Source organism: Pseudorasbora parva, chromosome 9, assembly GCF_024679245.1.
Source record: "Pseudorasbora parva isolate DD20220531a chromosome 9, ASM2467924v1, whole genome shotgun sequence".
NCBI classification, from domain to species: domain Eukaryota; kingdom Metazoa; phylum Chordata; class Actinopteri; order Cypriniformes; family Gobionidae; genus Pseudorasbora; species Pseudorasbora parva.
The window spans coordinates 18291952-18308030 of record NC_090180.1 but is presented as its reverse complement, the minus strand read 5'-3'; the positions used below and the strand labels follow the sequence as shown (position 1 = coordinate 18308030).

At 35.9% G+C, this 16079-nt stretch overlaps 1 protein-coding gene across 1 annotated transcript in view; it reads left to right on the top strand.

The window, feature by feature from the left end:
* Positions 1-16079, top strand: part of si:dkey-119f1.1 (Structural maintenance of chromosomes protein 6-like) — a 35810-nt gene that overhangs the window by 19286 nt on the left and 445 nt on the right. Inside the window, exons 12-26 of the mRNA XM_067454239.1 lie at positions 3908-3996; positions 4096-4260; positions 5131-5309; positions 5728-5929; positions 8277-8391; positions 8475-8635; positions 10737-10872; positions 10968-11048; positions 11124-11294; positions 12618-12755; positions 12831-12976; positions 13413-13538; positions 13779-13884; positions 14010-14162; positions 15969-16066. Coding sequence (XP_067310340.1) covers positions 3908-3996; positions 4096-4260; positions 5131-5309; positions 5728-5929; positions 8277-8391; positions 8475-8635; positions 10737-10872; positions 10968-11048; positions 11124-11294; positions 12618-12755; positions 12831-12976; positions 13413-13538; positions 13779-13884; positions 14010-14162; positions 15969-16066 — 2066 coding nt within the window. The remainder of the gene's footprint in view (positions 1-3907; positions 3997-4095; positions 4261-5130; positions 5310-5727; positions 5930-8276; positions 8392-8474; positions 8636-10736; positions 10873-10967; positions 11049-11123; positions 11295-12617; positions 12756-12830; positions 12977-13412; positions 13539-13778; positions 13885-14009; positions 14163-15968; positions 16067-16079) is intronic.

Sequence of the window (16079 nt, the reverse complement as noted above, 5' to 3'; positions counted from 1 at the left end):
TGCAGAAACAAGTTTGTATTGTTACTGCCAAGTGCAGGTTGAGTAGAAAATGTAAACATATACTGCTAGTCGGCCTGGTCTACACACTTCTTTTTGAATTTTGAGAAAGCAGCACGAAATAAAGGGCCTTTCATTCTGCGTGATTAAGTGACACAAATCTACCACCCGATGTGACACATACACATTCATTTGTGTCTGCTACCATTTACATGGCTTTAATTATGAGCTATTCAGTTGAAATGTGTGTACAGTTAAAGAAATATTGATTTATTCTCACGTTTACTTCATATTTCTTTATAGAAAATGTGATTTATATTCATTGTCCACTGAATTATGTGCTCTGAAGAGCTTGAAATGTACTGTGTGTCTGTTTTCTTCAGGATGGCATGTTATGAGTCAGAGAGCGCTCATTCTAGATCTGTCAATAATGGTACATGATCATAACTCCTGCCCATCCAGATTATGCATAAACTACAGAGAGAATCGCTATTGTCAAGTAATTCAATTCACAGCTTTGTTGTTAATAGAGAGAGAGATGAACAGAATAAATAACCATGGTATAAACAGGATAATCCACGGCTAGCTGTGCATTGAATGTTTTTGCTATGGATTATCCCTTATCTAATCCACTGGACGCACTATTACTACTTACAAGGTCTTGACGATGGTCAGTGGGTCTAAAGCAAAAACGGTAATAATCTCATTAATTGTGATGTGTAGTTTGATGCAAATTGTAGCTCTAATGCACCTGTTCCTTTCTTTTTTATGATGTATTTGATCAGGTCTCATAAGCATTATAGATAGATAGATTATGTTGTATGTTGAGCAGCGGACAAAGTTAAAGCCATAAAGAAAAACCTACGTGAAAGATGTAGAAAACAGACAGTTGTTTTAAACTATCCTTTATTGTCAAAACATGGCAAACGCTTCCCAAACAGGTTAACAATTTATTAAAACTGAGGTAGATTTATTTATTACTAATAAAAGCAATATTAGTAGAGTAGAATATTATTAATATAAATAGAATATATACTATAAATATACATAGTAAAATCTAGAACTTAAATGATCTAACATTTGGCTCTGCTGACTCCAAATGCAAAGTGTTTAAAAGGTAATGTTTGTCAATAAACAAAAATATAATAATAATTTTAAAAAAAATCTTTCTGGTCAACATGCCAAACCTAATGAAGACCACCCAGTACAATTATCAAGGTGATAAGCCTGTGCGTGAACTGATATTAGGCTAATGTAGATTTGCCGCTCTGTTTTATGTCGGATAGCCAAAATAGCTCCAAACCACTGAAGTTGAGTAAACTCTCGTCAATGATATCTCTGTTCTCCGAGCTGGTCGTGAGCGCTGAATTTTTTTCACTATTGCCCATTTTTCAGGCTCCACTTCACTCCGATCCTCCAAGCCTGTCAGCCATTGTGACTGTAAATAACACCGCATGCGGCACCCAGAAGCCCGGTCTGCAAAATGCATGCGCAGCATTATGCATAGCGCGTTAGCATTATATTGAGAATTTATCAAACTGTTGTTATCGGTTTATCAAGGAAAATTATTTTGCGAAAATTAACATTATCATTTTATTGCCCAGCCCTAGCATCGACACAAATTTAACAGTCTGAATTTAAATTTGTTTCCAAGGTGTTTTACTCATACCTTTTGGTGATTGAAACACTGATTGATCAATTAAATGAGACATGATACATATTTCAATAAGTTTTACTTTATCTTTCAACATACCTTCTAATGTTCATTCATGTTTATGCCGTCCTATAACCAGTAGTGAAGCGGAAGAGATGATCAATTCACATGCACTTCGTGCTGCTGCTCTTCACTTGATCAGAGGCTGCTACATTGGTTTTTCGCCCCAATAAAGAGTGCCAAAATGTTTGTAATAAAATTGAGAGAATTTGAAATCTGAGACTTTGTTTCATATGAGAAGTAACAAAGTGCAAAGCTTATTGCGATTTATTGGTCAGAGGCACTCTACAAAGATCTAATCTAATTGCAATTATTTATTTATTTTTTTCAATATTGCAATTGTGATTTAATATTCGATAATTTAAAATTGCAATTCGATTATTTTCCAGATAGTGAGGTGCCGATTCCCACCATAACTATACAAAGATTTATAAAGGATATATATATGTGTGTATATATATATATATATATATATATATATATAATATATATCCTGTATAAATATTTATATAGTTCACACAAATTCAATTAAAACAATTGTATGATACGAATTTTGGCCCCACTTTATATTAGGTGGCCTTAAGTACTATGTACTTACATCAAAAAATAGGTTAAATAAAATACAAATATTTTGCTGATATTGAGGTGGCATATGGGTAGAGTTAGGGACAGGTGTGGTGGTGTTGGGTAAGTTTAAGGATATGGTTATGTGTAAGGGAAGTGCCAACTGTGTAATTACAAATGTAACTACAGAAATGAATTACAGACGTAATTACATGCAGGTATTTTTAAAATGTAAGTACAGTGTAAAAACATGTATGTACACAATAAGTGCATTGTTTCAAATGATTAATTACAATGTTAGTACATAGTAGTTAAGGACACCTAATATAAAGTGGGTCCCGAATTTTAAATATATAAACTAATATAGCTTCAAAAAAGTAAATAAATAAAAGACAAAAGTAATAATAAATAATAAGCAATGAACAAAGAGTGTTTTCATTATTTAAGAGTATCTGAACTGAGTGATTTTCTCATCTTTACTGTTGCCTGATTATTAATAATGACATCATAGACAGTGGGAGATCAGATGTGATCAGATAAGATGTGGTTTGTGTTGTCTGTTGACTGTGTTTACATTAATTTTGCGTCATAAAAGCATGAGACGTACACCGCTGCATGCGTGAGCGCTTTTCACAAAGCGCAGTGTGAGCATTTGAAGCTGAAAGCCTTCTGTCAGTGAGTTTCATATTTTTATATATATAAGCACACTGCATTCCAAACAACATAAATTAAGACTTCATAGAGTGTGTGTGTGTGTGTGTGTGTGTGTGTGTGTGTGTGTGTGTGTGTGCGTGTGTTTTTGTGTGCGTGTGTGTGTGTTTAATCCCTACGTTATCGGGATAAAATGTCCCCACAAAAATGGCATTATCCGAAATCCTTGTCCTTGTGGGGACATTTTTTGGACAATGTTTCCTGTGATGGGTAGGTGCAGGGGCACGGGCAGTGGCAGTGTAGAGGGATAGAAAATATGGTTTGTACGTTATGAAATCCATTACGTCTCTGGTCATAAAACATGGAAGCACTACGTGTGTGTGTGTGTGTGTGTGAGAGAGAGAGTGAGAGGGGAAATGGAAGATAGCAGAATACTGGTGTTTCTAAAACACACACAGTGCCATTGTGCACCTACAGTTAAGAAGCTTAGAATTTTTCCCTCTCCTTTTGTATAGTATGACCAACAATATAAGATAAATTAAACACAAACTGTTTAATTAAACACTTTCCTGTAGGCATTACGTGCCAAGTTGATGCTGCTTCTGCAGACTCCTCACGTGTCACTTGATCAGACTGTAATCGCAGCCTTTGCGGTTACAAAATATGTACTATAGAACAAAATATGTTCTTTTTTGGTGACATTGTACAAATGAGGTGACATCAGGTGACATTGTACAAAATCAGGTGACATTGTACAAAATATGTACAATAGAACTGACAATAATGTAAAATGTGTATAGAAAATGCAATCAGTTGTTCAGCCCTACTACCAACACAACTTTATTGCCATAGAAACAGAAACATGGGACTGGTCTGAATAGTTGCCTTTATGCATTTACATCTCGGTGGTGATTAGTTGACAGCAGAGAAATTAATATTTTTTTCTTTTCTTTTCTTTGCTTTTTTTTTTTTTTTGCTTAGGCTGGACTTCATCGGAAAAAAACTAACTTAAGAGATCTTGAGAAGGATAAAGATCAGCTCAACAAGCGTATCCAAGAACTCAAACGGAGGTATTTCAAAAGTGTGCCGACATGAAACAACGTTACACAACATTATCCTTGTACACTTTCCAGCTGTTTTCATTATGACACATCCCCTCCTCTGTCCAGCATAAGTCAGGCGAACTCAGCTGACACCCAGGCTCGTGTGGAGAGGATGAATCACATTCAGGCTGAGCTGGAAGATCTGAGTTTCCAGGACTCCACTCTGGCTCAGCAGATCGATCAGTTTAAACAGGCCTGCGACTCTGCTAAAGAAAGGCTGGGTAGAATGAGGTTAGTGCAGATGTTGGTAAATGTCTTTTCTATATAAAGGTTTTCCACAATCAAGCCTAAAAATAACTGGGAAATGTAACATTTTCATCCCAAGAAAAGTCACATGTAAATGGTGTATGATTATTATTTTTATTTTTTTATTATTTTTTATTGATTTTATTTTATTTTTTATCCAATTATTATGGTAGTTAAATAGTGGTATTCTCTATACAGTGCCGGCACACTTTCAGCCTTCTAAAAAAGTATTTAAGAGTTATAAGACATGAACCAAGCCAAACCGCTACGAGGTGAAATTCACAACATTGCAAACATTAATTTAAAGCAATTTTTTTTATTTTAAAGACAAAGGTACAAGACTACATACTTAATGGCTCGAATGAGGGAAAGAACTACAATCCCTTGAAGCATCGCAAATGACATAATCACATCAAAAAAGGAGATATGTAAATCTTTTTATTTACAGGTTGTGTGTGCGTGTGATTATATAGAAACTATATTTTTTATTTATTTCCAAACGTATACAAATTAGTGCTGTCGATCAATTAAAAAACTAAATTTAACTAATTAATCACACATTTTTCTGTAATTCATCACAATTAATGGTGATCGAAAGACATTGGAGTTTTTTAATATTTTTATATTGTAATAATTTCACAGTTAATCTCCAAATGAATGTAGAAACAACCTAAAGACAGTACATTTTAAATATTTAAATATTCAAATAGAAGCATTTATAAAAATGTTGTCTTCCACTGGATCTTGAATGTACAACAAATGCCTAGTTTTGTTTCTAATTAAAATGTTTATTTTGTCTGTTGACATATCTCACTTTTTCTCTCTTGCAATCTTTTGTTTATTTTCATTGCATAGCCGTGAAAAGCAGGACCTGGTGAATGCAATGGAATCTAAGAGACGTGGCCTGGCTGCTATGGAAAACAGTCGAAATAACCAAATTTGTCGTTTTGGTGAGCAAATGCCGGCACTGCTGAAGGCTATAGATGAGGCTGACCAGCGGGGTCAGTTCAGGAGGAAACCTGTTGGACCGCTCGGTAAATATCCTGATACAATTTGAACAAACTACTTCTCTCTCATTTATTTCAGGATGTAGTTTAGCTCTTAAGCCCAGAGTATACTTTTACACATACATATATACAGTTTACAGATACTCTGTATACTCAGCTTGTATATGCGCCTTGATTTTATTTTTTTTATTTATGTTTTATGTTGACAAGCATTTATGTGAAAGGATCAAAAGATGCCTGCAACTCTAGTTTATACGAGTATAAAGATTTTTTTATTGGTCCTAACTAGACACAAATACTAGACAAGGATGAAACTCTTTAGTTCACACACACACTATCAAATGGAGTATACTTTAAAAGGCTATGTGTTCAGCGGTACATGCATAAGCTAAAACTGAAAAGCAGTGTCATATGGAATTTAGCTTAAAGGGTCTTTTGTTTGTAGGATTCTGCATCCGACTGCGGGATCCGGAGTTGGGTCTTGCAGTGGAGAGCTGTCTGAAGGCTCTGATGTTAGCTTTCTGTTGTGATAACCACGCTGACGAGAGAGAGTTACAGAAAATCATGAATCGCTGCTTCCAGCATGGCAGAAGACCTCAGATCATTGTCAGCACATTTACCAACACGCTTTACAATGTCGGCAGCAGGTATCTTATTTAGAAATGTTTTTTCTTGTCATTTGTCTTTATCTGCTTTGTTTTTAATCCCTGTTTTCTGGTATGATAATAGTAAGTGCTGTTTTACTGGTATAAAGTTATTTTATAAAAGGTCAATTGGAAAATGGCTGTGTACATGTGTGCCAGTAATGTGGTTATTTCTAATAATCAGAGTAAGAACTTAACAAATGTATTTATATAGGCGTTTTGGATTTTTCAGGTTACACGTCAGTAAAAACAGCTTATGAACAATGTCACGCAACGTCACATTTACCTCAGAAAAACCATATTCAGTGACCATAAACTCGTAAGACTCGGAAAAATGCATTTTGCTTAATATGTGCACCATATTCATTATAATTTTTAATGTTCTTTGATATATAATGCATGTTTGAATCAATCCTTTAGGTTTTTATGACAGCCACCATTTAAAGGAAGTGTATGTAAGATTGTGGCCAAAACTGGTAATGCAATCACTTTCAAATGACTGCAGAGCGGTGTATCCCCCTCCTCCGGGATGCCGAATCACTACTGACAACAAAAAAAAAATTGTTGTTAAAATGTTATATATATATATATTAGGGCCGGGACTCGATAACATTTTTTTATCTAATTAATTAGAGGCTTTGTAATTAATTCATCGAAATTAATCGCATTTTAATTGCATATAAATATTTGACCTGAGAACAATGAGAAGTAATTTTTCACATGTATTTTTAGTATACCATTGAATAATGACTGAATACATAAGCTTAATCAACAAAATATAGTTTATTTATTTCAGTCCAGCAGACCAATGCAATGTTTGCCATTAAGTGTAACGTTAGCAAAAGCATATTTGTGATATTTGAGGCTTGATGTGCTGCGGTGATACGCAAATTCCTTGTTGTATAGCTTGCACACAACCATGCTCTTGACGACGCTTCCATCCTTTTGTTTTTTTAAACTAAATTTTCCACCCACGGGGCCGAGCAAAGCGGTTTAATCAGCTTCTTCGTTCATGTTCACTATGGTTTGTTGTTGTCGTGACTTCGTAGCGCTAGTTGGTGTTCCAGTATAATCGGTCTGTCGAAACTCATTCATTGAAAAACGTTCCGCGGTGCAAAAACAAGTGCGGTAAAAATTGTTATTTATTTTTTTGCGTAATTAATTAACTTAACTTGCGTATCTTAATTAACGCGTTAAAGTCCCGGCCCTTATATATATATTAGAGTAACAATTAGAGTAGAGTATTATAACTTTTATTATTATAAAATTCCCTTGAGTGTAATTTTAGTGTTTGTCAACAAGTTAATTTTAACCTTCACTATTATAGCAACTGAATCACATGAATAATTTACAGCATTAGTTGTGAGATTTGTCCCTGTGGAACTTTGCCATAGTACTATACCTGCTATATATCCAAAATCGAATCGAATCATGATATTTGTGACAATATTGGATAAAAGCGCTATATAAATGCAGTCCATTTATCATTTACCAATATCCAGCCCTACTATCAATATACTGCATTATATTCTTGTCGCGCATTGTTGTCAGCATTAACTCAGTTTCTTCAGCACACAAAAAAATGTCATGCCTTCTTTACTACTATGTTTACAAATCTGCACATGACAACGTCCTCTGGCACATGCCCACTTTTATCAGTCAAATAGATTTGATTTAAGCATTTACATGCCTGTTTATTGTGATTTAAAATCTGTATAAACCACATTTTATTACGATTATGATTATGAGCTAAAAATCACATTAGTTTGATATGCAAAAAAAGGTTGTGAGATTACCTGAAGTAAAAAGTTTAATCCACAATATTGCCTAAATCTCATAATAATCGCATTATTGGTTGTGGTTGAGATGATTCCCCCTTCCATATGTTAAGCACTTTGAGTAACCAGAAAAGTGCTGGGTAACAAATTACATTTACAGGGTGCATGTTAATGGGGTACTACTGGTACTACTGTTAGTTTGGTTGGTCACACTTAAGATTAGGGTCCAATTCTCACTATTAACTATGACTTTGCCTCAATCAACTCCTAATTACTGCTTATTAATAGTTAGTAGGGTAGTGTATAAGTTTAGGTAAGGGATGTAGAATATGGTCATGCATAATAAAGCATTAATATATGCTATAAGTACTAATACACCGCCAATATCATAGTAATATGCATGCTAATAACTAGTTAATAGTGAGAATTGAACCCTAAACTAAAGTGTTACAGGTTGGTTTCATCTCATGCTGGTTTTTAGCTAGTACTAGTTTGTCCCTAAGGGTACAAGTGAAAATATGTATGATAGAGTATATGGGTGAAATATCTGCCTCTTTTTCATATGTTTTCAGGGCTGTCAATCACCCTGAATACCCAACAGTGCTCCAGGCACTTGACATTGAGAATCCAGTTGTGGCCAACTGCCTGATCGACATGAGGGGAATCGAAACCATTCTGCTCATCAAGGTGAGACCATGAGGAAGACCACAAGCATTTTACTGCTTTTCTACATCCTGTGAAGTAAAGAGCTCCGTTCATCTTTCCTGCAGAACTCTAAAGATGCAAGAAGGGTCATGCAGAGTGGACACCCACCACGCAATTGCAGGGAGGCCTTCACACGAGAAGGGGACCAGGTCTACAATAACCGCTACTACTCCTCAGAACAGACCAGAGCGCACTACCTCAGCAAAGATGTCGAAGAGGAAATCAGGTTTGAAAACATTGAACTCATTTCTGAGATGTATATGGATTAATTTAGCTTAAAATAAAATAAATTCTACATATTCTAAACTAAAAAGCGGGGCCTGGAGGAAGCACCGTCTCTGACTTTTGCTTCACATTCAAAAAGAAACTGATGAGATGGAACAACAACAAACTACTTGAGATACCCACAACTCTAGTTTAAAAAGTACAATGGTATTTTTACATCAGGTCTTCTGTTGAGTAAGGACCAAGGACGATAAAAATATAGTTGTAAAAATTGAATTGAAGGGTCAGCTGGAAAAACATCTCTCCAAAAAAGCTTTCACTTAACAATAACTTTAAAAAATAGTTTTGAATATTGATCTAGGACCTTTAAACCTTGTCTTATCTAGTTGTGATGTGATAAGTCATAACCAGCAGCAACGATTCTTTTTTAGAAAAGTTTTCTATTCTGCAACGTTGTGGCTGGAAAAACAACGATAACTCATGTTAAATACATGCTTTATTTAATGTTAAAAAAAATTCAGTGTGAGTTTGAATATAATTTTGTGTGATTCATCTCAGATCTTTAAAATAATAAAAGGAAACAAGAATGTTCAAAGTTTGAACAAGCAAATGTATTTTATGACAGAGGTTGTTTCAATCATTCAGTATGTTTTTTTTAATGTTTTGTTAACATTTTATGTTTTTATGTTTAATGTTCTATTGAATGTCTTGGAATTAAATTTTACATATCCATTTCATCAAGTGCGGTGCGCTTGCCAGTGATTTAGATTTTTTAATTTTGTTGTGTCTCATAGTCACATCGCGTTTGGACACAGTGTTATATAGTGCTTGGCATTGTAAAGACTGTAAGTCTATCCCTCGCAGCCTTGTTTTCATTCGCATTCAGTATGGCTTTTAACCTGACAAAGGTCCATATAACGAACATTGTCATCCGATAGTTAGGATGCTAATATACTTAGAGGGATAGTTTACCCAAAAATTGACATTAGTCCTTGATTTACTCACCCTCAAGTCATCCTAGGTGTATATGACATTCTTATTTCAGACATATACAATCTGAGTTAGAATTTAAAAAACTGTCCTGGCTCTTCCAAGCTTATAATTGCAGTGAATGTTTGTTTCTGTTTTAAAGTCCATAAAAATGCATCTATCCATCATAAAAGTGCTCCACACAGATCCGGGAGGTTAATAAAGGCCTTCTGAAGTGAAGCAATGCTTTTGTGTAAGAAAAATATCCATATTTAATACTTTACAAACTGTTATCTCTAACTCACTAACTGTCGTATGCACATTGCCGTTCAGCGTATGATGTAGGCTGCTGCGTTGAGAAAATGCTAGTTCTCACGAGAACTAATGCTACGCCATACAACATAAAGGAAGAGGCTGTAACTTTCTAGTGTTCATGTGTTGAACGTCTGTGTTAAAGCCACACTATCAAATTGAGTATAATTTCAAATTTAAGTTCATAGAGTTTTTGAACTGTCTAGCTATGTCCACCAAACTTTGCACAGTCCTACAGACTTTTCTGAAGGTTGTGTTTTGTTGTAGTTTTTTTAGTCAGATGTACGATTATAGTTAATTACGGTTTATAATTATAGTTCCTACAATTTCTCAACATGAATTCATGATTTATGGATCTCTTTCAGTCTGATCCTATAACTATACCGTAGCTAAAGTTTGTATAGAAATATAAAATGTATATTAAATTATTAAATTGATACATTCAATTGATCAAAAGTGATCAAATAGTATCTAGTAACATATTTTCTATTATTCATTGTATATTATATTTATAACAATTTATTTAACAATAGATAAGTTCCTTTTATATAACCTGTGTGTGTGTGTGTGTGTGTGTGTGTGTGTGTGTGTGTGTGTGTGTGTGTGTGTGTGTGTGTGTGTGTGTGTGTGTGTGTGTGTGTGTGTGTGTGTGTGTGTGTGTGTGTGTGTGTGTGTGTCTACATTTTTGTTGTTATTTTACTTGGAAGTCTTTCATTCATTTGCTGGTGACTTGGATTTGGAATTGATATTATTATGGACTGTTTTCTATTGAGCTTATAAGCAATCAGGAAAGATCAAAACCTTTTTCCTTTGTTCTGCAGACATTTGCAGTCTGCCTTACATTCCCAGAAAGAACATCTGGATCGTTTTCTGCAGGACATGCAGCAGATTAGTGAGGATGAGAGACAGAACAAAACTCATCTTCGCAGAGCCTACGAAGACCAAAAGAAGGCCCAGGTCACTAAATACCAGCCGTGCACAGACCACATCATAGTGTTTAACTGAATGTGCCTGTGGCATAATGTTTTGTTGTTGTTGTTTTTTACTAACAGGAACGTTTTCGGAAGCTTCAGGCAGAGCTGACGGAACTGCAGAATGTAGAGGAACCGCAGTCGGAGGACTTAAAACCTTTGGTAACAAACAGATTCACTCATTATGAAATAAGTGTGATGGTGAATTTCTATGTCTCATTATGTCTCTGTGTTCAGGAGGAGGAACTGGAGGAGCTCAGCAGCCGGATAAGTGTATGCCAAGTGGAGTTTGAAGCTGCGCGGAAGCAGACCCAGACATACAAGAGGCAATGTGAGGAAGCCGAGCAGCTCTACCGGCAGCAGAGGGAAGCTTTTAACACCATCGCAGAGGAAGCCGAGCCCATTAAGGTAGGAGAAGATTTTCAAGTGTGTGTGTGACATTGTTAGATCCTCCTGACCCGCTGGTGAGTTTTAGCCACCAGATTCCTCTCAACTAATGTTTTAAGCTTCCGGCCATATTATGCCCTTTTTAAAAGTCTTATTTTTGGGTCTACTAAAATAGATTTTCATGCTTGAATGAAAAAAGAGCCAAATCAGTTTTCCTCATGAATTTCCATGTTTTTTTCCGCAAAATTACGTTTTATTATATATGGGAGGCACATAATCTCTTTCTCCTGCTTGCTCTCCCATTCAAACTCGCACACACACACAGTATGCACAGAAATGTGTTGTCAGTGCAACTCTTATGATTTTATCAGTAAAATAATTTAGCAACTGAAAAGCTACATGACATTTCTCACTAGTGAGGTAATAACGGCACTGTTCTTGGAGCAGATAAACTTGCTGTAGAGACTCGGCTATGAATAGATTATCTAAACTTGGGCTGACACGATTCCTTGAGTAACTCTAATTCAAAAATATGAAAAAATTCACCACAAGCTTCGTTTAGTCCATTTAACTACACACATTCATGTTGCAGAAAGACAATTTTTGTGAAAGGACTTGGATTACGGTTATATCCGCGGGTCAGGTGGGTACAATAATAAAAAGTAACATTCCAAAAATTGCGGGTAGATGAGATAAATCTTTAATGTGTTGTTTTGAATAAAGACTCGGAACTAAAATTTCACGGTAAAATGCAATGAATGTCTGTCATTCTTTAACTTTCGTTTTCAGCTCCTTTCAATATCCAACTAACTCCCTTAAGCTTGGAACATACTCCATAGAAATGTGTTTGTTTTCTTGAGGTGGCAAGAACAAAGTTTGTTCTGGCCAGTACATTTCATACTTCACGAGAAAAGCACCGATCATCTGCGTTTCTCTGCATTAACCACGCCCACTTTAAATATATGATCAATCACACAATAGTTCTCGGACACCCGCAGGTAGAAAGTTCTGCCCAGGCGATGTGTCGAGAACAAGCTGCAAGAACTCTCAAACCAGGGCTGCGAGAACAAAATTATGTAATTTTGTTCTCGCAGCCCTGGGAGCGAGAAATTTTTTCTCTGTTCTTGGAGTATGTTGTAGCCTTTAGAGTGACTTTGAGCTTTGTAACTTTGCAAATCTTTTTTATGCTCATTTTTGAGAATTTTGAAAATGCCATAAAGCAGAATAAGTCCTTTTTTAAAAAAAATTAAAAAAAGAATCATGATATTAAAGTATACTTATTTATGAATGAAATGTTTGTATTTCCTAAATATCAATGTATCCTACCTTTGTGATTGAGTGTAGGAGCAACTGAGCAGCAGTGATCAGGAGGTGGCGAAGAGTAAACACCACAAAAAACACTATGAAGACAAACGCAAAACACATGTTGAAATGATCGAGACACTAAAGAGGAACCTGAATGTAAAGGAGCAGGAGTTACAGGTGAGCAAACATTGCACTGATTCTTTAGATATGAAAAGATTAGCGTTTGTTTGACTGAATCCGTTTTTTCGACAGGCTTCTATAGCAAAGGCCTCAGAAATCTGCCCCGAGCGACTGGATGTGAGGAGAACTGCGAAGAGTTTGGACAGCGAAATCAGCCGCCTCAGACACAAGATTAACACACAACAGGACCAACAAGGGCACAGAGACACGATTGTCAGGTACACATGCACAGTCCCCGGGCAATTCTCACAAAACATGTCTAAAGAATATGACCAGATGACATTTCACCTTTAATCAAAAGAAAGAAATCATATTTGACATGAAGAAAACAGAAGCCTATTTGTAAAACCCTCAAGATATGTGGCACTGTGACATAATTTGACTTTTAATTACATTTCCTGTCAAATCTTAAAATGAGCTAATTCTGATATGAAACTATGTTCTCAAACATATTTTTTTACATATCAAATAATTCTACCCATTTAAAATAAGATGGTATGAGAATATGCTAATCATTCAGATTTCCATGGTGTTATCTGAAAATGTACTATACTGCTAAATTACTTCTTATGCATGCATATAAAAGTGCATCCAATTGCATGTGAGGTTACTTTATGTTATAATACTGAAGTTGTTGGTCATTGAATCTTCTAGGCAGTACCATGAAGCAAAGGAAAACTTCAATAACATAGCCCGACAGGTAAAGGGTCTGGAGGCTTTCATCAACCAGTTATCCAAGATCATGAACACCAGACACTTAGTCTACTCTGAAATGAGAATGTAAGTTTCACTCTTGTCTTCATTACTGACTGATTTGTAGGGGTTAAACGGATCGCCGTTGATCCCGTGATCTATACAGACCAGGCCACATGGTTTGGCATGCATGTGATTGAAGTTTAATCATTCAAGTGAACAGGTTTCTAATTTACATGTGTTTTTCCTATTAAAACAGCAAGTTGCAGTGGGACATATCAAAGGACTTGTGCATTTTAATGAGGATGTTGTGTGTTGTGTTTCCAGGTATCTGTCTGTACGCTGTAAGTACTACTTCGACTCCATGCTGTCTCAGAGAGGGTACATAGGGAAGATGACCTTTGACCACAAGAATGAGACTCTATCCATATCAGTAAGACTTTGCATGATGGTGACATCATGGATGTAGTTAATTTATTTTACTCACATAACCTAGTTGTTCTCATAGTGTTTTCAGGGTTACTTTTCCCTGATGATCGCCATTGGTTTCTTCCTCAGGTCCAGCCAGGAGAGGGTGGTAAGGCCACTCTGAGTGACATGCGCTCTCTATCTGGAGGAGAGCGGTCGTTTTCTACCGTGTGCTTCGTCCTGTCACTGTGGGCCATAGCTGAAGCTCCATTCCGGGCCTTGGATGAATTTGACGTATACATGGTAAAAAAAAAATATTGATAATAATGAACACCAAATCATCATATTGGAAGTTGTTTCTAAGGTATCATGTGACTCTGAAGACTGGAGAAATTATGCTGAAAATTCAGCTTTAAATCACAGGAATAAATTGCACGAATATATAAATTATATTAAAATAGAAACCAGTTATTTAAAATTGTAATAATATTTTAAAATTGCTATTGTTTTTATCGTATTTTTAATCTAATATATGCAGCCTTAATGAGCATAAGATAATTCTTTAAAAAAACACTTAATCTTGCCAAACACAAACTTTTAAATTGTATTTATATAGTTGGCATTTCAGCAATCCTTTTTTCATCATCAACAAGTATGTTTTGAACAAAAAAAAAAAAACATTTTTTTAGGTAATATTTAGGTAATATTTTTATCATTAAATGTATTAAGGTTTGGTTTAAAATTTAATTTGGTAGGTGCAATAAATACAAGTATTAAAATTTGTATATAGTTTAATAAGTGGCTGTAAAGTGTGTATAGTATACATATTAATTATACAAATAGAGAAAAACGTTTTGGATTAAAGGGTTAGGATTAAAGCTGCCCCTATTATGCTGTTTTAAAGGTTTCTACTTTTGTTTTGGAGGTCTCCTACAATAGGTTTACACCAGTGATGCGTGGGTCAATGTATAAACAACCCGTACCCGACCAACATTTTCAGCTAACTCGGACCGCAAAAAAGAAAATATTGTAACGTTACCTGACCCGCATTTTTATAAAGTAGTAAATGCTCCCTGGCATATCCATTAATCCAGCCTGTGGAGGAGAAATGTTTCAGGCCCTGACGTGCTCTTAGAGGTGCGGTGGCGAGAGCAGGCAGTTCTTGAGGCGGTCTGTTCATGTTTAGACCCTGCTTAGAGAATTCATCAGCAGGTTAACTGAAAGAGAGCCCACTTTTGGAAAAGCATTTTTAGATGACTGTAACTGCGGGTACCCGCGGGTGACCGCAGGCACGCGCTCATTTTGGATCAACCCGCGCATCACTGGTTTACACGCATCCAAGGTCAGAAAAAACATTTTCTCATAATACAGTGCACATCATAGTCTGAAAATTGTTTGTTCGAAGATTCGGTCTCTGTCTCCGAACCAGCACCAGCACTGCCTTGGTGGAAAAGGGGTATTAGAGCTCGTGCCAGAAACCAAACGTCTATTACCGTATCTGAATTTCAGCTCTGGATTTTCCTCAGCACTTGATGCACAGTAATATGAACAGTAATGATGATGGTGTCGGTTTTATTGTATCTATTCCAGTGCATGTCCTCATGCAAACTGTTTTCTAATGCTGATTTGTTGAACGAAGCAAACCAAAACTTTTAGGCCTCATCTAAAACTACAGTGTATGAGGGCAGGTCAAAGTAGATGTTGTTCATGGGCAGCCAATGAAGACCATAGACTGGCATTATGCAAATTTCTTACTTGGGTTTGTAACAGCAAGGGAGACTGGAATTACTGATGACTCATTTCAGGCAGTTTAGAATCGATTCTCTTTTAGGAGACAACTTTATTTGTTGTCCAATTTAATCTTTAAAACTTTGCAAACCTTTTACATTTACACATAGCTGTATTACAGAGAATTATATCACACCGAAGGACACTGCTTGATATGTCAAGTACCCAATAATGTGTCCAATTAATGTCATGCTTAAAAAGATATTACATTTAAAAGTCTAAAGAGCATTGTTTGAATACAAAAAGACATTTGTCATGGCTACTGATGAGAATCAAGTGACTGGAGTCCTGGAGTCAACTCTATTGTGTGTGTTCTTTCAGGACATGGTGAACAGGAGAATCTCAATGGACATGATGTTGAAGATCGCTGCCAGCCAGCGCTACAGACAGTTTGTTTTCCTCACCCCCCAGAGCATGAGGTAAAGCGCTTTT